The sequence below is a fragment of the Dermacentor andersoni genome, chromosome 6, assembly GCF_023375885.2.
Source record: "Dermacentor andersoni chromosome 6, qqDerAnde1_hic_scaffold, whole genome shotgun sequence".
NCBI classification, from domain to species: domain Eukaryota; kingdom Metazoa; phylum Arthropoda; class Arachnida; order Ixodida; family Ixodidae; genus Dermacentor; species Dermacentor andersoni.
Genome location: NC_092819.1, coordinates 52,453,195 through 52,476,934, shown reverse-complemented (window position 1 = coordinate 52,476,934; position 23,740 = coordinate 52,453,195). Strand labels below are relative to the sequence as shown.

The window sequence follows — 23,740 nt, the reverse complement described above, 5'->3', positions numbered from 1 at the left end:
CTCCCGGCAATCTGAAATTACCCCCATCTTGCATCAGCTGACACCAACTTATGCCAGAAAATTTTCGAGTTTCATCACGACGCCTAGTACCCTGAAGCCTGCAATTGGGCTTCCCTTTCCTTGTTTGATACCCATTCTGTAATGCTAATAGACCAGCTGTTACCCACGCTGCGCAGCAAGGCTTGGAAACAAGACAAACACTGGCTGGCTAGCCATTCTTACCTTGTAAAAAGGGTTCAGCCTCCCAAAAGCCTTGCTCAGCGTGCCCGAGATAAAGCCGCTGCCCTCGCTGCCACTTGAGGTTCCTTCCTTGGACTGGTCTGTGTCATGCATCATGAGAGAGTGTAAGAACCTCTCGGAAAACCTTGATGATAAGAACCCGATCAAATATCATGCAGTACACGTCAAATAACACTGTACAAGATCTCATAAGTGGCATTTGAGATTATAGTACTAGTTGCCGAGTTAAACACGGATTAGCGTTGAAAGCTTAATTAGGGAAAGCACTCGTCTCACTGATGAAGAGGTGTGGCAGAAAACAATCCTTCATGGTCGTTCGGCAGTATGCTGCAAGCGCATTTGCATTGACTTCAGCGTACTTAAATGGTAATTAAGCAGCCCAGGTGTAACGCCTTGCGACAGAAAAATGCACAAAGCAGGGTCTTCCGAAAGAGAGTTTCAGTGGACAGCCCATTCTTTGGTTTCAATGAGCACTGAAAACGATGCAAGCTTACTTTTGCTTCCAGAACTTGCTCCTTTCTTGCTCGGTTTCACATGGACCTGTGCAACATCATCAGGAACGCTTTGTTTCTCCAGCTGGAAAAAGCCAAGGGTGACACCAAGTAAACCAACTAAACCAATACCAATCAAACCAAGTAAACCAATCTTCAAAAGCAACTGAAATTCCTGTTCTGCCATGCCATATTTTGATCTCAGAACCATGCTTCTCTACTTCCCTCCTCCTACCCCAGCATAGGGCAGCAATATGAATTTTTTCCATTTTGGTTAACTTCTGTGCCTTTCTCCTTCCTCTCTCTCCAAGAACCAGATTCCATTCCCTTTTCGTACACACAGGCCAGCACACAGTCCAGCACAAGTACAATAAATCATGGAGCATGGCATTCAAGTAAATACACTACATTCCATGATGTATTGTACGGCATGGAATGTGATAGCTATTTTCTGCAAGAATAGTGATCAATTTTAATGTCTTAAACTAACATTTGTGCTAGGTGTGGAGGTCTTTTGTGCCTTTTAGCTGGAGAACCATTTATACATGCAGACCTGCCAGTCTTAGAGTTTAAAAAACACTATTGTGGGATGCGAACAATATAAAATGCGATAAAAAATAATAATAATCATTTCATTATTTAATATGCTTGTTGTTCATTACAGATTCAGACTTATGTTCTGTAGGGATGCTGTAAACAGGACACCCTGTACTGTACCTGATGTCCCATGTAACTTGAGCCAAGCTTTAAAAGTATGCAAATGCCAAGTAGCTGGACAGAACCAAGATAATGTTGTTTGCCATCGCTTGGAGATACTCAGATTATTATTTTTTTGTGCATTCCAGCTAAGTACATATTTATTCTTAATTAATCAACTTCGCAAACATTATAGTTAGATGAAAAGTGCAATGAGAAAATTGTAGAGCAACATCAAAAACTCCGCATACAGCTTTCTGTTGCTCAATATGTGCTACATAAAAGTGTTTTCCCAAGCATGAAATAAGCCCATGAATACACGAAAAATTGCCACGCGACTGGCCGCTCGAGGCACTTTGTATGTAATTGCGAGCTTCTCTCGTGCTTGGAAAAACGCTGCTATGTAGCATGTATTAGGCAACAGAAAGTTGTAGCGGCAGTTTTTCATGTTGCTCTACAATATTCTCATCGACACCTTTGATCTGATAATAATATTTAAGAAGTTGATTAATTAAGACTAATTGTGTAATTAGGTGGAATGCAAAACATAATCTGAATATCTCCAAGCAACGGCAAACAACATTAGCTTGGCTCTGTCCAGCTATGTGTTATTTCCATGTTTTTAAAGTTTGGCTCAAGTTATGTTGGACACCCTATAGTCACAGCAACAATTATTTGTGTCACAGACAAGCATCAGTTCAGCATCAAATCAGTTCTGCGGAAGCCTGCAAGGTGGAGGAAAGTACATGAAAGGGAAAAATCCTTCTGAGAAACCCGTACAGGTTTCTTTTGTAGCTTCGTTCTACAATTTGGGTGTATGCCAATTTCGCCCTTTTACAGACAAACAGAACTGTTTATGAAGTTTAATAAGGCAATATTCACGAAACAACTGCAGAAGATTTGGATTCGGTTTTACATTGGTTCTATCAGTTGATGTTGCTGCCACACGTGTATAGGCCTGTATAATAAATGAGTCCAAAAAGTTCGGCCTTAAAATATTACTCAGTGACTGTATTTGTAGGTACTTGGAAGTTGTTCCAGTCTAAGCCTAACTGTATGGAAATCAAAAATTTTAAGACATTTGTGTTAACATGACAATCATAAATGAGCTGGGAATCATCAATGAGTTGGGATTCATCACTAGAGGCCAGATCTTTAGGCACTAAAAATGCAGGATTTAGGAACCTAAAAGAGGCACCTAATGTCTCATTTTAGGAACCATAGGGGATGAAATAGGCACTATAAGTTGTTCACAAACTGCAACTGTTGTCTGTACTGAATGGTTATTGACAATTTTTATGGTAAAAAACCTGAAGTAGGGTCCAGTTATCACACGTCAATTTCATTGTGCAAGCCATCCGTTCCCAAGTGTTTGCCGGGCACTTGAGAAGTCACATTTTTGTCAACCCACATGTTTATTACATCTGTTCAGGCTCAATGAGCAGATAGTGTAGCCATTTGATAGCCAAACTTTCCTGCTTACAATGACGCATCAAGTGGTGCAAGCACGAAAAACACAAGATATACCAGGAAAGCAGCTAAATGGTTAATGACAGAAGCTAAAACTGGTGTTCCATGAATTGAAGTCAACAAATGTTTCAGTAAGAAAAGAAGCGCCAAACACTGTACATCTACAAATCTATTAGGAACCTATCACAGTAAAAAATTTTTATCATCTATTGGTTTTGAAGTTCAACAATGTGCCTCTTCTCACTCACAATAAGCTTCCACAGGATGAAAACAAGCAGACCATTTCGACAGAGGTGAATGGAGCGTTTTTTCCTATTTCCGTATTTTTGAGGGCATCACGCTCTCGTCCTTCTTTATACACAACTGAAATTTTGCACGAGCTTTTTCGACAGCTGCTGCAATACACATGGAATGCATTAAACTTGTGTGATGTTGTGGTAGCTTTGTCAAGTTTCACGAACAAAACTCTTTGGCAACTGCATTTTTCTATGTAGCTATGACTTTATTCCTCGCAGTTTTCAAAAAAAAACATTTTATTATTGCACGCTGGAGCACAGCGGTGCGTATCCCCTTCCACAAACTTACTTAACCAAGCAGAGCGGGGCGAATAGCAGAGCTCACTGCTTTAAGTGAACCACTATAGGCTGGTCTTCTCTGCAGAACCACAAAAGAGAAGAGCCACGAGAAAAATGGTATCGCGTAACTATACAGTCCGTAATGCTCGCAGAGAACTTTGCAAGCATCCGCTCAAGATACGCACATCGTAATCTACAGTTGCCACTCCTTCCAAGCTACATACGGCCAACAGTACACATTTCTCAGCAAGCTGTGCATTTTTCTCTCTAAATCCTTGCCGTCAGTGTAACATGCAAAGTAGCGCCCACTGTCGAAGGAACATACCTTTTGTGATCTTCATTTTTTTTCTCAGCCCGTGCTGACTAGTGTGGGCAGATGGTGAGAGACCCTCAAAAGACCAGTAAACGTTACGACGCAAGCTCTTATTAGCTAGATCACATTGCCACAAGCACAACAGCATCTGCCAACGCTGCTAGGTCTTGTGGAAAAAACAATGTGCTTTAGAAATAATGGGCTCCCCAAAAAGGCATATTGAGGATCTAAGAGCAAAAATAGGCAAATGTAGGCACAAAAGAGTGGAATGGGCATTAATAGATACAAAAAACCAAAATAGGCATTTATAGGCACTATAGAATGAGTGCTAAATGACTTCTTAACTCACATTTCATGCTTCTACAACAAAAGGGTGCGGACCAGACGCATGGAAATAAATAGGCATTTGCCTATAATGGTGTCTGGCTATCACAGTTCTGCCACAATTGTTCCACAAGTTGCCACAAAGTTCACTTGTTGAAAGCTTACCTTGCAGCCGGCACCATCTGAGGAATCTGAAATGAAAAAGAAAAATGTAGGTTCACATATTGCATAGCTAAATATATTGTGTACTTAAAATCACTGCATTGACCCGTGTTAGAGCTTATAAGTATATGCCAATGCCAAAGCCTCGTTACCATTTGCTCAGCAAATCACCTTCTTCCAAATTTGCCAATCTTTCCAGGTTTCCTCCAACTATTATTTACTGTTTGAGCAAAACTTCCGTTAATGAAATTGTGGCAAACTCAAAGAGGTGCTCTTTATCAAGGTGCGAAATCACCACATTTATAGATTATAACAATGGGAGCGAGGAGAAGGCTATGCAATGAGCATCTTCCTACTGAGCACTTGATATTTGTAACAGAAGTGTAATATGTTAGACGACAGATGTCAGACTTAAATCGCACTCTGAGGGGAACCTGACGTACACCATTACGTGTGCTTTTTCAACCGATTGTTTTTCCCAATGTGGTGAAAAAATTATGGGGTTTTACGTGCCAAAACCACTTTCTGATTATGAGGCACGCCGTAGTGGAGGACTCCGGAAATTTCGACCACCTGGGGTTCTTTAACGTGCACCTTATCTAAGCACACAGGTGTTTTCGCATTTCGCCCCCATCGAAATGCGGCCGTCGTGGCCGGGATTCGATCCGGCGACCTCGTGCTCAGCAGCCCAACACCCAATGTGGTGTTTCTCTTTTCCTAAGTGGAGACCCACCCAGCCGCTTCCCTCCAACCCTACCCTTTTCCTTATTCCCCTCCTCCCTTCCTTTGATTAATCAATACAGACCTGCCGTGGTTGCTCAGTGGCTATGGTGTTGGGCTGCTGAGCACGAGGTCGTGGGATCGAATCCCAGCCGCGGCGGCCGCATTTCGATGGGGGCGAAATGCGAAAACACCCGTGTACTTAGATTTAGATGCACGTTAAAGAACCCCAGATGGTCGAAATTTCCGGAGTCCTCCACTACGGCGTGCCTCATAATCAGAAAGTGGTTTTGGCACGTTAAACCCCATAATTTTTTTTTAATCAATACAGTTTTTCCTAGTCCTCCTCTCTCTTATTTTTTGCTAGCTTTTCCTCTTGTTTTTCCTAGTCCTCCCCCAATAACTCCGCACTTTCTCCAGGTGATTAAAATTTCTCTGACAATTTCAGGACTTTCCCCGTTTCAAATTGCTGGACACCTGAACTCACCAGTAGAATCTGGCTGTGGCTGACGCCGGCATCGCGGGGGTGCGGACGGTCCTGACGGTCCAAGGAGTGCACTTTCAGAGACCACAGTTTTGCTCTTTTGCAGTCCCGATTTTTTCGGTTTAACTACAACTGCGTACTGTGCTTGAATTTCAGCCAGTCTCTGCTGCTCCTCCTGCTGATGGGATAGCGAACCGCGAACCGCTTCATAGATGCTGGCATCTGAGAACGAGTGCTGTAGGGGAAGCTTAGCAGCAGGCATGGAATTGCCCGTTTTCAAAACTTCGGTGGACTCCTGCTGTGGAACCCTGATCTGGGGACGGTACTCGGAGTGGTGCTTTACAATACGTGTCCCTTGCTGCCTCGTTGCAGCTTGTGCATCTGCCAAGGCAGAGCGACAGGCATACACATTTTCGTAATCTGGGCTTCTAATGGCAGACACGCCTTGGCGTGGATGGTACACGGGAGCAAAGGGAACCGAACCAAAATTTGGCACTGATGACGTTGATTGGGCCATCGGGTCACAGGAAGGTGGCAGCCGATGTAGTGGCCTAGATATCATGTGCGGCGTTGTTCTGGGTTGAGGTGGTACTTGGTAAATACTTTCAGATGTTTTTTTCGGGGAACCGACGGTTGCATTGCCAGCACGCCCGGTTTCATACTTGGTGCCCCAGTAGCCGTAAGTACGTGGTGGCTTTGGAGGCGGGTTGCTGGTGAAGTAGTGGGCTCTGCCCCCGCTGCCAATAAAGCCAGGTTGCACCGGGTAGATGGTCTCGTAGGGTGGCAGCGGGCGCTTTACTTCCGTATCAGGTATCCTAATTATGTGTTGCTGATCGCCATGTGAACCTGACATGTTCTTTGCCATGTGCAAAGGCACCGACTGTGCACGTCCAGGCTGGAGAGCTAAAAAGCCTTTCCATCTTGCATCTTTCTCACACGGCGCATCGGTCTCTGTAGCATCGCTCGATTCTGCGAAGAGGGTGTCATACTCCGTGCCTGATCGTTCGTCATGCGTTGTGTAGATGTCTGAAGTGTCCATGTCTGATGAAGACACAACTAACGGGTCTTGCCTCGCATTCTGCCGTGGCAACTCTTTCTGGTTGGCATGCGTTCGGAAAGCGGACGGAAGAGTAGCCGACTTCTCCTTGTTGGCAGAGACAGAGTCGTCCATAGCTGCGCCGCTTTCACAACCATCTCTTCGTGCAACGAGACGAGAGTCCTCTTCAATCTTGACAGGGCGGCCAGCAACCGTGCCTTTTCCTGCCTCCACTTCGTTGCTGTTCAGGTCTCTCTTCACAAATGTCTTTCCATCCCATACCTGCTCATACTTAGAAATGGAGCCGGAAGCAATGCGATCGTTGAACGACTTCCGCGACGTGAGATCAATAATGGCTCCTCGAGGATGCTGCCTTATCACGTTTTCAATCCGATTCATGTTCTCCTTTGCTTCGAGGCTTACGTTCATGTAACGGCCGTCAGACAAGCGAGACATAAGTTCATTTCTTGCCAAAACCATGTCTGAAACATTTACGTAAGTGTTGTTCAGAGCCGATATTGGGACGACGCGCAGTTGTGGCTTTGTCAGCTTTGTCTTCGGCGGAAGCCTGGGAGGTGCATTGTCATCCTTCCGTGGGAGGAAATCGTAAATGCTGCTACCTCGAGATTCGACCTTCTGGGGCTGCACGCCATCAGCGCCGCTTGCCAAGGCAGGGAGCGTCTGAGACTTCCTCGCTGTGTTGACAGCGTAAAACGGAATAGGCGCATACAGGGTCTGCACTGTTCGCTTCTTTGTCGGTAGCTGCGGCGGCAAATCACATTTCTGACCCAGTTTGGATGAAATGCTGCTGGAGAATGAGTTCCTCGAGGTTTCCGAGAGTGGTTTCGAGCCTGGTGCGTTGTTACTATTGTGCGAGTTGAGACTGGCAAGGTTGGAGCTGCTGAAGGACTTGTACAGAACGTTCTTCTCCCACACTTCGCTGCTGTCCCCATACCAGCTTGTTGCAAGGTTCTGCGGAATTGCGGCTGCTTCGCTCGATGAGCTCACCATCTGCATGGGTGTAGTCAAGACCTTTGTTGTCGTCACGGTCACAGGCACAGACTGCTCAGCTTTGCTGGTCTGGTTCTCTTTCTTTGAAGCTGCGCCTAAACTTGCTCCCAGTTGCTTCTGGCTCTTCTCCTGGTCTCGAAACTCCTTTGCCTTTCGAGCTGAAGGACCGAGGCTTTTACGCTTCGACAGCAGCGGCTTGAACTTTGATGCAGAAGGCGTTTCTACGCCGTCTGGTACTTGTGCTACTGACGGCCGTCGAGGTGCGACTCTCTGGCTGTAGCTCCTAAACACAGGCCTCCTTCTGCTTGTCTCTCCTCCGCTGATGTCGTCAGAGTCAGACTTCTCAAAGAGAGCTTTAAGCCTTGCTATGCTGGGACGGCGGATGACAGTTGCCTTTCCAACAATCTTTCCCGAGCTGTCCGCTGCTTCTGTCTTGCCAGGCGATCCCTCCAGGCATACGTTAGTTGCGGAGAGGCTTCGAACACGGCTAAGAGTTGAGGCCTTTCCTTGCTCATCAGCCGTTTTTTTCTTGCTGAGGCTCTTTTTCGTTTGCATGGGGTCGTCCTTGCAAGACTGGCTATCTTCGTCGTCTGTAATAACTGAACTACGAGAACCTCCCCTTGCATCAGAGGATGACAGCGCGGAAGATGACGTCGCCACGGAGTTGGGCTCGGGACTCCACGACATGGAACGGTTGGCTCGAGCCTGCCTCTGGGAAGCATCCTCGGTGCCAGTCAACACGGGCGCGGGTTCTTGAGATGGTGCAGCCTTTGACTCTTCACCGCCAGCAGTCACTTCTTTTTCTTTATCGCACTTCTCATCTGTAAAGGCAACAAACAATGCAATCAGAGAAGCTGGCATGACTAATCAAATCGCACTCAGCAGTCAAGGGTACACAGGAAGAATTTGCGCTAATGTTGACATGGATTTGTAAATGCACTGTCAAGCCGAGCCATACCATTTCAATTTCAGCCGCCCCACCTAAGAGGTGAAAGAACTTGCCATTTTCGGCATTTTCCTTTTCTTCGCTCCTGTTTTCCAGACCAAGGTCATCAAGGTTTTCGTAGATTTTGTCATTGCTTTGGATGTTTTCGCCAGACCCCAGAAGTGGTTCACCGTCCTCGTCAAGGTTTTCATAAGTGTGGCTATCTATTATCCTCAGCTGCTGCTCAAAGAGGGCGGCCACTACGCGATGAACCAGCACATACTGCTCCTAGAACACAAAGAAGGGAGTGATGGACTGTAAGCTCTTGCTTGTGCCTGTAGCATCAGTGTGCATGAGGCATCCAGCCTGAACTGCAAGGTGCATTTTACTTATGAGAATCCAACTGAAATTAAAGCACCAGGTTTAAGTGATTAGTTGTTCGTTCGTACTTTCATGCCATATACACTTGAACAAATAGCTTACACTAAAAAACACAGAGTGCTGTTCACAAGTTTCATGGTACTCATCATATAGCCACTACCATGTATGACAATATTTCTAATGCTCCACAGTGACTAGCACACACACACAAAAAAAAAGATCTGCATTTGGTTACAGCTAGGATTAGAGCTCTGCTTTAAATTTTGCTCGTGCGTGGCTTCTTATGGAAATATTAGTACGAGACATTACATACTCACATAGGTGAGACAATATCATTCACTTGCTCTGGTCAGAAGCGGCTGGTACACGTTAAGTACACGAGCAGCAATCAAAATAAACTTGACAAAACATTCTGTCTGTACATTTTACACAAACGTCATGGGCATTAAGAAACTGAAAAAAAAAAAAAAAGGTGTAGCTTCCACACACCTTGGTCTGTACCATGGCAATCCTCTGCATTCGCATCTCTCGGATTATCTGGTACAAGCTGAAGGAATCGGTCAATTTCTGAAAAATTAAGGGGTCACAATATTGGTCAACAAGCTTCAAACACAAACTCGTTCAACGCTATCAACAGGTTAAAAAAGTGCTCTTTCACTTTAATAATTTAGCATAAAATTACATGTGTTAATGATATATGTGGCAGCCATGCATGCATGCTTGCTGTGCACCCGACTCAGACGAAATATTTAAGCTGGCTTTGATTAATCTAACTTGACATCCCAAACTGCACAGCAGGCTATAAGAAGCATTGTAGAGGAGGGCTATGGATTAATTGTGGCAACCTGTGGTTTACAATAAAGAGAAAAATAATTGGAGCTGTATTAGTACCTTTCTACAATACCAAAAAAGAAAAAAAAAGCTATTCTGGCCATAATGAGGAGGCTTCGTAAGCTATAAAAGACGCAAGAATGAGAGGCAGGTGGCGACACCATTTTGAAGTTCCCGCACTAACTCGCCGTGATGCATATTGACAGCCATCTGCTCGGGCCTAGTAAATGCTTTATCAGTAAAGGTGGACTACAGTGCGTTCTTAAGGAAGCCATAGACTCAATTTAGGAAGTTTTAAGGACTTTTACTGGGATGCAATGGCCCTATTACAATGTAATACGTTGAAGTACATGACATCACACTGACATACCGGCATTAGGGGTTTTGGCATGAAATTCAGAAAATGGAAGCTTAATTTTTCTTATCCAGTAATAAATCTTCTACAGTGAAATTAACAAAAATAATTTTGAAAGACTACTTTATCAATCTAAATTTAATGAGCGTTTCTTTTTGGTACCCCTTTAATGCACATTTTTGCATCCTGCCGACACCAGAATGCAGCTGCGCTATCGGGACTCGATCGTGTGGACTTGTGATTAGCAGCAGGATGACATGGCCCAGCAACTCTACAGCTGTAGTGGTGCGTCAACCCCTCAGCCAACATTGACAACAGATAACACGACAAGAAGAAATGAATCGGAACGTCACGAGCTATGCTCCGAATTGATATAAAACTTTCCATAAAATCGCACGCAGACTCCACCGGCAATCACACACTATGTGCATATTAGACGATTTTTCTGCACACAACTAAGAGTAGTGTTGTGAGACGCATGCAGCGCACATTCTGAAGCATTAATTTCGCCAGCGTTTACAGTTCTGAGCCGCTACCTTGTCATATCCCATTGCGGACACACACAGTGCTTCAAGGGGATGTTGTAAACAGAATGCTGCCAAGGCATTCTTCAATACACAACTTAGCACCACAATGTGGAACAAAAGAGCGATCGGCTCTGTGGTGCTAAAGACACTGGGCAAGGCGTTGGCAGATGCCAGAAAAATCATTTTTGACAAGCACTCACCCCAACTCTCATTAAACCCCAGACGTAGTCAATGGCACAAATAGTTCCTGTCCTTCCACATCCGGCACTGGGAAGAAGACGTCAAGGAAAGAATTAGCAATACATTAAAGTGCATTAGCCACTTCGGTGGGTCATTACCAACCGCCAAGCACATATCAAAGTGCGTCCAGGACAGTTTTATGGCGACACCAATGGTGCCCATATAGTTTATTGTTCAGCGTGGTGTTTGTTTAAAACAAGCACACTGACTTCTGGCACAGACATTAGAATTATACTACATTTATCGACGCCCACTTCTTCTGGTACTGGGGTTACTGAAAATCACTCATTTCTTGCACAGGCCCTGCTGGTTACAGTACCATGAGTGACTGTTGGTCCCTAGTAAGTACCCATTGCATCACAGCACCAAACCATGACGATAATAAAATGGGACTGAAACCAGAATACGGGTCCCGATTATTACCCATAGAGATTGCTTTGCAGTTCATACCATGCCCTTAATATGCCGATGTCACTGAATTTTTCTAAGCCAGTACTGCCACAAAGACAAAGACAATCACTAGCCATAGTTCTCAGCAACTACGGTTGTAAATGCTTAGTGTGTCAAGCAATAGGTTCAATGGTCTATCTTTTCTTTTTCTTCTGGAGATTTTTTTAGTATATTATTCACACTGAAATCAACCGCCAGAAGTTTTCTATGGCATGTGCCCCAAAAGATATAAATACTAGCGAAATACCAAGACCAGGCACAATATGTGAAACTACCAGTGAAAGACCAAGGCCACCAACAAGATGTGCCTGGCCTTGGCATCTGACTCAAAGCTTCCCCATAGTCTTTCTCGGGCAGAGGGAGTCTTTTTCTGAACACCAGAAAGGTCCGTTTTCTTTTCATGTTTACATGTCCGTGTTCCTGTGTGTTGCATCTTAGCAGTGTTATTGCAATGATTATACACCACACAGAGGGGCAGCCCTTGCACTTTTTGTCGCCTGGGCGTGGGGTTCAACACTTGAACACCCGATGAGCTGTCTAAAGTCTGCCACTCCAGCTTCTACAGTGGAAATTCACCACCTGTTGTTGCTCAGGCCAAAATTAGGGATACTCTAGAGAGAACTCTTGGAGATGCCAAGCTACAGATGGCAGAAACAGTTATACAGGAAAACATAGTTATAATGAAGGTGAAGGGGCAGCAATAATTAATTCGTTGTGTTCATTACTGTCCATACTGCACTATGAATCTCTGTGGGGGTTCCAAGGGGAATTTCACTTACTTTGTTGTATCCATTATTTCGTTACACAGTTAAACCTCGATATAACGAAGTTGCTAAATACGGCAACTTGCTTTGTTATATCGAAATTTCGTTGTATTGAAATTGAACTTTTTATGCCAACAAGTACAGTCGCCGATCGAGTTTTCTTGCATAAAGGGACTGCAGAACTACCCGAATTATCAGACAATCGAAAAAAGAAATTTGAATGAGAAAACAATTCATTTTGATGAATTCAGGGGTCAGCGACAAATGATATGGTTTCACGCCACGTCGACGATATCTTCACATTGGCGGTACGAAATAAGCGAAGCCAGCCATGCTTTCGCATGCACTCCGCCCCCGCGGCTGCTAGCGTCGCCCACATTGGATGGCACTATCATGAAAAGTGCCGGCGGCAAGAAGCAAATGGTTTGTCTGCCTCTTGCTCCAACGGGACACTGAAACTCGAGATTACGCAACCTACAATGCTAAACGCGCAAGAAGACAGCTTACATGATACCACGCCGCGCCGGCACGCCCACTCTTTGCACATGCAGCAGATTACCTCTAAAGCAGGATGTGCGGCTGCTTGTGCGATCAGCCGCGCTTACAGTCACAGCCGAGACATGCACCAACTTACCCCTCTCGGCCCCGCTGCCCCCCACGCGCGCTGGATCACGTTACCATGAGCTCCCTCTTTCGCTTTGCTCGTGCGGGAAGGTGGCACTTGTGAAGCCACCATTTTTCTTGTCTCACCCTCGCAGATTTTCGCTCGCGCTAAAGAACACAGTGCGTGGGGCGCGATAGGATCTTATCAAGCCACCATTTTTCTTGTCTCACCCTCGCAGATTTTCGCTTGCGCTAAAGAACACAGTGCGTGGGGTGCGATAGGATCTTATCGCACTTGGACTTTATACAGAACATTTGGCTCCACTTCGGCGGTCGCACCTGTCGCGTGGCGCGTGATTCGAGAGGTGCGTTTGCAAGCAGCCGCTTGTAATTCAATCATTTGACCATGTGCGTCCGCGGAAGCTTCCATTTGTTGCCTCTGGATTCCCTTGCGGCGGCAGTGAAATTTTTAATATTGAAATCACATACAAACGCACTTCGTTATATGTTCTAAATACCTGGTGTTCTACGGACATACTTCGTTATAACGAGAATTTCGTTATATTGAAGTTCGTTATATCGAGGTTTAAGTATCTTGTTTCGTTATAACGAGGTTTGACTGTATACGCATTGGCTCATGGACGATATATTCACTATAACAGTGCTGCAATTTGTAATTGAGGATGGTCTCAATGCTTTTATTTAAATAAACATCCATGCCACAGGGAAAAAAAAGTTGCCCAGAGGAAAGAAAGTTGCCCTGGGAAAAATAAAACAGATTCAAAGCTACTTCAAGTCTGTGCACAGCAAAATATAATACGGCGAGGACAACTGGCATGGGTATAATACGCCACAAACACACACACATTGTGAGCATGGTGAAAAATGTGTTTGCACTACGCAGCCACCGTCTCAATGTTATCCACACACCTGCAATGAACGAGCACAGGTAAGGCTTCCGAGGCCTGGCAGTCTCGCACCAGCCGAACCAGGTCCACAATGGGGCCCACAGAGGTCGGAACACCATGGTCAGGCCACGACCAGTAATGGAACTGGCACAGGGTGCGCTCTTCAGTGCCGCAGCGAGCCCGCAGCGTGCGAAGCAAGAAGTCTGGGCAGACCTGTTTCCATTTGACCTGCATCGCGAGCAAGGGCGCACCTGCTGAACTCGGGCGTTGATCCACTGAGAGTCGGTGATTGAAAGACTGGCTGATCAAGGCTAAGCGAGTACTTGGCTGATTGATAAACCAACTGATTGATTGATTGAGTGATAGGTTGTTTGCTTATCAGACTGAATGAGAGTGATTATTTGGTTAGTTGACTGAGGGCTCATTGCAAGGCTCACCAGTTGATTGTCTGATTGATTGAGTTTAAAATCCGAGAACAGCAGACGGACTGTGAGAGATGACACTATGAGGGAGGGATCTGGATTTATTTTGGCCATGCAGAGCTCTTTGACGTGCAGCCAAAGCGCGGTGCACAAATGCTGTTGCAGTCCACTTCCACCAGAGTGTGACCGTGGCTGCCAGAAGTCGAACCCATGACCTTGCACTCGGCAGAAGAACGCCTTACCCACTGAGCCACTGCGGAAGGTGCACTTTGGTGAAGAATGAAAAGGATCCTTCTGGCGCAGCAACAGTGCAATCAAGCAAGAGACGCATTTTCCAGAATGATCGTTCTCTCTCTGTTTCTTTTCTTTTTCTATGAATATATCAATCGGAGTGTACTGTGTATCGGAAACTGAACATGCTGTGTAGTGACGCCTCTGTAAAATTTGGCCTGAGGGGGAAGCAGTGGTTGCTTCTGGTTTGAAGCTGTACCTTTGGAAAAAGTAACAACAACTGTCAGAGATCCACCATTGTCAGGAAATATTTGAAAGTTTGAAAGATTGAAAAGTTTGAAAGACTTTACACTGATGCATAGCACGCAGGCTTGGTAGAATTAGCGCATATATTCAGATGCCTTTTTCTACTTGCGAGACACTTCTTAATCACATGTTGAGCACTCAAAGAACACCACTGTAAACATGAAGTCAAGCTTAGCTGCTGCAGCGTAAATTCTTTCATTGAAAAAGAGCCACGTGTTCAAAGAAATTAATTTATTTCAGAGGTGCCATTTCAGGTTGAATAAAAAAATGAAATCACTAGAGAGAGTCAAACTGCAGTTAATAGTTGACCGACAAATAAGAGGGCAATACCACATAAAAAAATTCTGCTGCAACTTAATTATGTGAGCCTCCCTGGCCATAAGGCGAAAATGCTTTAAGGATGTTTCCTGCTGTGAAAGCCACACTGCACTGACAACTATCACCGTCACTGAATAAAATGAATCAATAGCTTTATTTCTGTGCACAGTGCAAACGTAGCTTTTCCATTTGAAGTCAACCATGATTTTTAACACCACTAATGTAAACTGCTGAGGGCATGCCATGTTTACTCGTGCAAGGCCCAGGCCCATCCTAATGCAAGACCCATATCTCTGAATTTCAAGCTGAAGAACTTAGCAAAGAAAAAAAAAAAGAACCGTTTCACCAAAAGAAACTCACATCAACACATTGCAGCACAAAAGATGAAGCAAGAGATACAAAGAATGATAAATGAAAGAAAACTCAGTGGGTCGTTAATGTTTGCATGTTCTGCATAGCAGTCATGGCGCAGTCTGCTATGTTAACAGAGAGACGTAAACCCGACTCATCTAAGGCCTGCACCATGGCTTGATTTAAGAAGAATAACCAAGGGTCTTACACAAATATATACAGTAAGATGCAGTGCAACAATAGGATTTCATTGATTTGATTACTCACCAACTCAACCGTGATATTGCCATACTGTTTCTTCTCTCCTTCGTTGGGCCAGTATCGTTCACACTTATACTGGAAAAAAAAAAGGAGTGTGAAAAGCTGGTCAGACATTATAGTCCGTCTGAAAAAAGTTTTTTTTTTTTAGTCGGTCACAGTTTTTATTCATTATTTTTATTTTTTGCACAATACCCCTAAAGGCCCTTGAAGGGCATTGCAACATAGGGAAAGTACAAGGATGAGGTAAGCAACATGGGAAGCAAGAATAAGAACAAATCAATAGATGGGAGCTAATTTTGATATCACACAGCTGGACCTTTCAGTGCCAACTTTTTTTTTTCCTTTTTTAGAAAACCACGAAAATTTTCAAATTTTTTTATGACTGATTCATTCGGAACAGCTTTCACCAGTACAATATGCCTTCGTTTGTTATTTCTATTGTCTTTTACAGTGAAATCTTTTTTTCTAATGTTTTTAGGTTGCAGATAGGTAAGGCCACAGAAATGCTATATGAAGGGCTATATTTCTTGTAACAGAACATTATACTTCATGCAACCCATTATTGCTGCTGTGGTGTGGAAAGGAACTTCCAGAGGCCCCCGTGGCAAAACATTTTTGCAGAGCCACGTCCGCATGAGAAAGCTCGTTGGAGGCTCTAAACCTTCCTACCAATGATTATCAAGTTGGAGCTCTGAACGCGACTCGCTAGAGCTTTCTTGGTCTAAATGTTCACTTGAGGTGAAGAAATCGTCCAAAAAACACCAATAAAAATACGAAATCATAAGACAGGAGAGTGCTTCATCAATATTGCGTTAACAGGCCAACAATTTCAAAATGCATAGATGTCATTCCACGTAGTGCGTCACTTTCAGTTACCCAAACTGACGCAAACTTGGGATGGTGTCTTTGCTGCCTGTAACAGTTCTCATGCTGCTCCCTGGAGGTAGGGCCAGTATAATGTAAGGATTCCTTTTGCTCGACCCTATTCCTTGCTTATCACCCATCGTTCATGGCTGGCCAATCGCTCCGATAATCTTGGTGAAGTGTCGCTCGGACTACTGACAAAGCGCAAGAAGGAATGCCATTGGAACAGAATCGTTAAATTATTGCAGCTCAGTACTGGATTGTGAGTACGTGTAAGTTTTGCCATGATCGACAGTAGTTCAACAGGGCTTGTCTCACAGAGCCAACATTTAGACAAGGGGCTGTCTTTGTCAGTGTCACCTGCCGTGGTGGCTTAGCAGCTATGGCATTGCGCTGGTAGGCACGAGGTTGTGGTATCAAATCCTGCCTACAAGGCTCATACTTCAATGGGGGAAAAACGCAAAAATGCTTGTGTACCATGCATTGGGTGCATGTTAAATATACCCAGCTGGTCATAATTCATCTGGAGCCCTTCATTACGCCATGCCTCGTAATCAGATCGTGGCTATGGTACGTAAAACCCCATCATTTTTTTTTTTTATTCTTCTTGTCAGGGTCTCTCGAAACTGTGCCTCTAGAAATATCTCTCGTTCGACCTCTGGTGATCACTTTAAGTTTCCATCTTAGTGTGTATACTCTCTTGTTTAGGTTTCACCATGCCTTTTGTAAATGTTGAAGAAGAAACAAAAAGAAACAGTGCGTATACCTTCCCAGATTCCTTTTCATTACAAGCCATGATGATGACTTGCACCTCACACTCCCAGATCATCCTCCAAAAGTCCATGACCGTCGTCGGCAGTGGCCCTTGGGATGCTATGTAGGCTCTGGAACCGCTCGCACCCTGTTTTGATAGTAAAAGGAACTCAACTTCCAGAAAACGCTGCTTTGTTGGAAAAACAAAAAGTAAATTCTGAACTGTTGTGCAGAATGAATCAAACGCAACACAGGCCAGAGAATGGACTACATGGACACAGAGCCCCAGACAAACAACAAAGTGGTTTACTTAAAGCAGTGGCAAACATTGTCATGTGGAACCAAACAAGAAGAAAAAGATTACTTCAACTTTATTTATTCTTCTAGTATACACTAGAAACATCCTCCTGGGCTAAAAGCTGCCGGAAGCAGCTTGGCAAATATCCTATTAAATTTTCCTTATCTGGCCTGCATTATGCTGTTTCAATTGTTCTCCTTAACAAAGGTGCTCCCCTAGTCAGACTTCACTTTTTTTTTTTTTTTTTACGATTCACATACCTTAATTAGGTTGGCATTAATGTAGTCGGAACCGGGCACTCCAGGATACTCGGATAGAATAACCCTCGACAGGTCATCTGTAATAAAAGCATAATGAGCACCAATACCTGCTAATTACCTCCAGTGTGGCTTCAGATAGCGAGTTATATAGCAAGGAGCCACCAAGGCACACAAAGAACATAAACATACAGCACAACATTCCCATTCTTCCATTGCCACAGAAAACTGCAGCGCAAATGGCAATAGAGAATGGTCATTGAAATGGTTTTCACGCTACAACTCGCCTTTGATACGATTAACGAACAAGCCCATATCTTCCAATGGCGTGTTATGGTAGATGTTACATAAGTAACTGCACCTAAGAATTGAACATAGTTAAGATAGCACGATCATTAGCATGTTTTATCGACGTACAACTTTCTGGCACTGCCCGTTTCAAAAATGTAGTGAAAGTTACCCAAGTTTCACGCAAACAAAAATGATGAGAGAAAAGTTATAAATTAATGTCCAAGCAATTTTTAAAATGATGGTGTTGCTTTAAACACTAAGGAAAACAAAAAATAACTTCATTTATCTAAACAGCAGTCGTACCTTCTATTTTTCACTGTAGACATTGTATTGATGCATTGAGAATACACGAAGCAGTAGCTGAAAAACATCCACTTGATTCCAGTACACAAAACCTCTGAAAGTTTCATTCGCAGTCCCAATCATATGCTCTTGCTGTGCAGCCTAACTATCACATGTCTGCTGTCGCATGCAAATGCAATATATTGCCATCTAGTTCTTGAACACAGTCGTTCTTTCCAGAAAAACAAGCCAAGTGTAGTTTGTAGGTATGCTCATCTACGTTTGTGGCATTTCCTGGAATGTCATTGCGAGTGCATTGTGGAAGATTTGACAACACATGTATAAAAGCAGCCACATGCAGCAAACGACCATCCCTCGATTTTTGCTGACTGCACTTTTTCTGTCCTGTTTAGGCTTTGCCATGCATTTTGTAAATATCGCAGAAGTCGCCACTGAGCTTTAGTTTAGAGGGTACAAATTCGCCCGATAAATTGTTTACAGTTTATTGACACACTCTGCACGCTTGTCGTCACTCCCATGCGACAGAATATAACATAACTAAAGGTGACAAACAGGAAAATGTGATGTAAGTGAACAGCCACAAGTATCGCAACCATTTCTCAAATCTTCTGGCTACAAGCACACCATCAGCCCCGTTTAATGTCCTAAGGGCTGCCGCTGAACAAACGAATTTGCTGTTAAATGCACAAGTTTCATAGCATAAAGGAAAAAATCATCCACTGTACAAAAGCAATAAAGAAACAAGCACTTTGCAACTACAACTCACAATGGGCAGTGTCAAATTACAATTTGGCTCAAGTGAGAAAGAGCGCGATTAAACTTTGGAATCTACACATGTGCTAGAATCTTACACAACAAATCAGAAGTGCGTCACATTGGTATAGCTCAATTTCAGCACGAATGGCAGAAGCAGAAGGACAAAACAGGCAGGGCAATTTGGCACGCTGTGCTGTTCAACCTTTTTTTCTGCCATCACGTCATTTGAGCTCTCTCAACGCATCAACTTCAAGTAGAATTTTTGTGTCTGCTAGCTCCGAGACATAAAAGCAAACCTTTGCAATGCGGTGTCGAGTTTCTCGCCTCCTATTCAAGTAGAGCTCGATGTCGTAACTTGCTAGAGAGAATATATATTTCAAGCGAAGAGCGACATGCTTACACGGTAGAATATCTTTGTATCTGTTCTTCTTTCGGTTGACTTCCTTCTCCCCTTCGTTGCAAGCATATTCGGGATCATGCTTGAGGCGTTCTGTAAGTTCCTTTAAACTCTGAAATGTAAGTAAACAAAGGCTTGATTTTGTGACGTTGTATTCCCCATAACAGCGCACAATAGTAGCTGCGGTTCACTTTATGACGTAGGATACACAACATCACGTTAGCTATAAACTGAAAGCGATCGGCACACGTAAAGCAGTGTTTCTTGCATCCCGAAACAGGGCAAAAAGTTACGAGCGTAAACCCAGTTTTACATGCATTCAAAAAGGAGGAAGAAACTGCAACCCAGACGGCGGCGTCGCGCCGTATCCCGAATGAAACAAAAAATTGGGGCAAGGCGCTATTTTAGTAACAAACAGTCAACGACCTTATTTCCGGGCCCACAATTCAATCTAGTATAATCCGTACAAATTATTCGTGCAACTTATTCCACGGAAAGCCTTGACACAGCACAGGAAGCGAAAGAAAACAGCGCACGTACCTGAAACTCGGCTTCGAAAAGGTCGTCCCCTAGTTTCTTGCGCGCCTCTAAAGTTTCAAAGTGGTTGAGGAAATTCTTTAGCACGACTTTAAGAGGCATGACGCAGTTTGGCTGACACGAAAACATGTGAGCGGGATCGAGTGGGGCCGAATTACGCGTACAAAGCACCGATGAATGAGCAAAATGTTACAAATAAATACAGACGCCCGTGGACAAAGCCATGCGAGCACAGCAGGCTGAGAGCAGCCTCACTGACGCACAACGCACTCATACACGAGACAAAAAATAGGTCAGCGGCTTCTACATACGTCTCGATGAACTCTAAACAAGCGTAGTACACAACGTCCTTCAACGCATTAGGAAGCAGTAGGAGTGAAAATATTCTCGGCCGCAAAACAACTAGCGAAAGCACGCAAACTTTTTACATTTTTTTAGCAGAAAGCCGCTTGACAATGCCGATGCCGCTGCATTCAATCGTGTCCGACATCCGGTTCTTTCATTCCGTGCACAGCGTGACGCCCTGACGTAGGGTCAGTCTGGCTGAAATGCATTGCTTTCTTACAAAGCTACAAACATTTTATAACGATTTTAAAAATGGTCTGAAGGAAAGCTAATAAGATAGTGAGTGAGTGTGCTGCCTTCTTCACTATGCGGCACTATGCCAGCACGCAATTACGCGCAATAAGCTGAACATAGTCGACCAACCTTGGTCATTTTCTTGTTTTTTTGTTATTTGCACATTTGGTGTTTACTGTAGGCATTGGCTGTAGACACTCGGTTCGCGATTTGTCAAGTGCTGCATTGGAAGGCTGTGGTATCGTTCCCGTTCAGGAAGCAGCAACATTCTCGAGTGACCATGTGTTCGTCCTTGTGACTCACTCTGTCCAGGCAAGCGGACGTGGCGTAAAAAATGTGAGCTGTAGCCGCCTCCGCCGCCGCTCCCGCGCGCGTTTATTGAAGGGCGACGATGAAAAATGCACTACTGGTCGTGCTAGCAGTGCTGGGCGCGTTGGGAGTGCTCTTCATATCAATCTACCTCCTGAGGAAAGCGCGAGCCATGGGCGCGGATGGTGCCAAAAGCTTTCGCTACGTCAAGCTCAGCCAGAACGGCGAACGTGTGACTGAGAGCCAGTGCCTCGTCGACGTCTCCACCGACGAAGAGGAGGACGATGACGACAACGAAAGCTCTCCCGCTACCATCGACGTGGAGACCCGTACGGCGGGTGTAGTGCGGATGAACGGTCAGGCTGGCTACAGGAGGTCGGCGCTAGCCGAAAACGAAACCGACGAAGAGTTGCTGCAGTGAACACACACGACCGACAATCAAGTCGACTGACACACACACACACACACAACTTCTCGTCCAGCTGGCGCGTTCCGCGCCAAAGTTCATCATGGTGTCCCCACGAGTCTCTTTCTTTCTTTCTTTTTTTTTTTTTTGTGCTTCCTAGGTACTTATATTGCTCTCACATTATTTATTTCGCGTGTGAGATTTGTGTTTGAGCGTCCCAGACATACGAAGCTCACTCATTCCAACGACGAGCTCCTTAAAGCCGTCCCCAACTGTTGTGGTTAACTGCGCATAGTTTGATACTGTGATTTATTTTATTGGTATTGTTCCTTTTACGACGTTTTCTTTTCTTTCACTTTTTATTTGTTTGTTTTTGCTTAGAGTTCAGTAAATGTGTAGAGCCGTACAGGTCCGGTAACGTGTTTGTGCAATCATATCGTATTCTAGAAGTACTATTACCAGTTTAAGAAGTAACGACACAAGAGCGATGGGCACCTGGCCCCACGGACACGATTGCGGAATTGGGAGTGACTACGGTTACAAGCTCGCATTCAGTGACCATTGAAATAAAAAATTATTGAAATCCGCGAGCCATGAAAGAAACTGGTTGCGTAGAGCAAGGAGGCGCAATTTCTGCATCCTTGCTGGAGGCATGGCTCCGAGCCTAACGCCTTTGGTTTCAGTGGTCATATAAAAGGAGCATGTGACTGCAATAATACCGAACTGGCACGTAGCTGTCATATTTTACGTTCCAAATCTGAATTCTCTAGGCCATTTCATTATCCTAGAGCTGAACTAATCTAAGTAATATCAATGTTGAAAATTTGCGTTAATTTTTGCAGGCCGAGTATAAATCTTGCTGCCGTGTAACATTGCCTTTTGTCGTTTTCCTTGCGTGTTGCATTAATTATATGTACAGTAAATCGGAGGTTCCGTTTGCAGTCTTATCAGGCGTAGCACTGAAACCTCGGTGCAGTACAAATGTGAAATAGCGTGGTCATAGTTTTCAGAATTGAGGGGGCATTTGTCCGTTTATACCAAGCAAATTGTTTCTTTTGGAATAGACATCAAAAATCTCCATTAGCACAGTTCTGCCACATCAAGTGGAATATTTTTAAGAGGCCAACATTCCTTGCATGCCAAATGTAGCGCAACTACTAGTCTATGGACGTCTCGCTAATTGACTTTGTAATTATTAATATTGGCGCAAATGTGCCAGTAGCAAAATCGAAGCACAGCAATAATATGGTCGAATCCATTCAGCATAAATCCTGTGTGCACGAGTCCAGAGAAATGCATCTCCATAAATCTGTGGCACAATGCATCGATGTTGCAGTGGAACCTCATCAGCACCGTGGAAGAATGTCACTTTCGAATTTCCAATTGTTTCCACTATAAAAAGGTAGCCTGTTACAGGCAAATTCTACATGCTTCATGTAGTTTATAATCGTTTATCATCAGGCTACCCACTAGTCCAAGGGCTAACATTTGTGCTGAAGCCAAATAAGTATGAAGTTTAAATGCTTGCATCTTGGTAACCACGAGTGGATTTCCAAATTCACCTTGGTCTTGAAAACAGGCTCGCGCAGTTGCCAGAAATGGCTGTCCTGTTAGTGCGGGGCATGAGTTCTTGTGTTCATACTTTTCATTACACTGATAGTAGAGATACTCGTGTTCCACTGTTGTAACTGTGAAATATGTTTGTGCAAGTAAAGCTGTAAACAAGTTTGAAGTTCTTGTGTTCCCTGCCTCAATGAGAGGCTACAGTACACCCCTGCTGCTTTCCATGTACAACGAGGGAGAAAGTACAGTCTGGCATAATGTAGTTTCAATGGCTATTGAGCCGTTGTCATTGAATCAAATAGCGCAGTAAACTGGCCCAATGTTGGGTTGACATTGTTCTATGCACGGCCAATGTGGCCCAACATTTGGCATTGCATCAGCCCAGTTTTGCATGCCACTAGACGAGCAACATTAAAGGAGCACCGGCACATTTTTCCAGTCCTAGGAACTCTACACTTCTCCCACGGAAAAGGATGACATGTCAAAGTGTGAAAAACGAGAGATATATTAATACTCGGTTGTTCTTGACATGCCAGACATAGAAGACAAGCCTATGTATCACGACATATCCACTCTGGGTACTGAAAACTAGAAACAAGCATTGTGGTAATTTGTTTAGGGCACCCCGGCAGTCGCCAGTGTATTTTACAGGGCTTAGACAGTTTAGACCTTCACCTAACCAGCAAGAAAAAAAGACACATAGGAAACCTCAAGTCGGCATACTGCTGTATATAGTCGCACACTGCAGCTGCTGCTCCAGTGTTGATCGTCAAGCAGAACAGAGAGGGTAGAGCAACACATGAATGCTGCCACGCTAGGCTGGTCGGTATAACTGTGTTGCTTGACGCATCAAAATACGAGCTGCAAAATGTGCAGAACACCAGCAAGAGTGTTACGTATTTTATATGTTCCTGTTGTCCGCTGCTTTTAAGTGTAAATTAATGCATCGCGAGTATCAACAAAATTCCTGAAGTGCAAACATGCTTCTTGTAAGTTATAGTTTGAGAGGTTATTAAAGCTATCCATGTGATG

At 44.2% G+C, this 23,740-nt stretch overlaps 1 protein-coding gene across 1 annotated transcript; it reads right to left on the bottom strand.

Moving 5' to 3' along the window:
• Positions 1–159: 159 nt before the first annotated feature.
• On the bottom strand, positions 160–23,740 carry LOC126522906 (uncharacterized). Its single transcript, XM_072288923.1, has 13 exons — positions 19,855–23,740; positions 19,318–19,426; positions 17,571–17,647; positions 17,026–17,160; positions 15,402–15,470; positions 13,529–13,734; positions 10,742–10,808; positions 9,318–9,395; positions 8,525–8,735; positions 5,479–8,376; positions 4,275–4,300; positions 735–816; positions 160–320 (listed from the first exon to the last, which is right to left on the bottom strand). The coding sequence occupies exons 1-13, from the start codon at positions 19,978–19,980 to the stop codon at positions 160–162; spliced, it is 4,245 nt and encodes a 1,414-aa protein (XP_072145024.1). The 5' UTR covers positions 19,981–23,740.

Coding starts and splice junctions, on each gene's coding strand:
- LOC126522906 (XM_072288923.1), bottom strand. CDS start 19,980: ATGTTTTCGTGTCAGCCAAACTGCGTCATGCCTCTTAAAGTCGTGCTA. Junction 8,377..8,524: donor AAAGGAAAATGCCGAAAATG/GCAAGTTCTTTC, acceptor TAGTCATGCCAG/CTTCTCTGATTGCATTGTTT. Junction 321..734: donor AGCAAGTTCTGGAAGCAAAA/GTAAGCTTGCAT, acceptor TGCATGACACAG/ACCAGTCCAAGGAAGGAACC.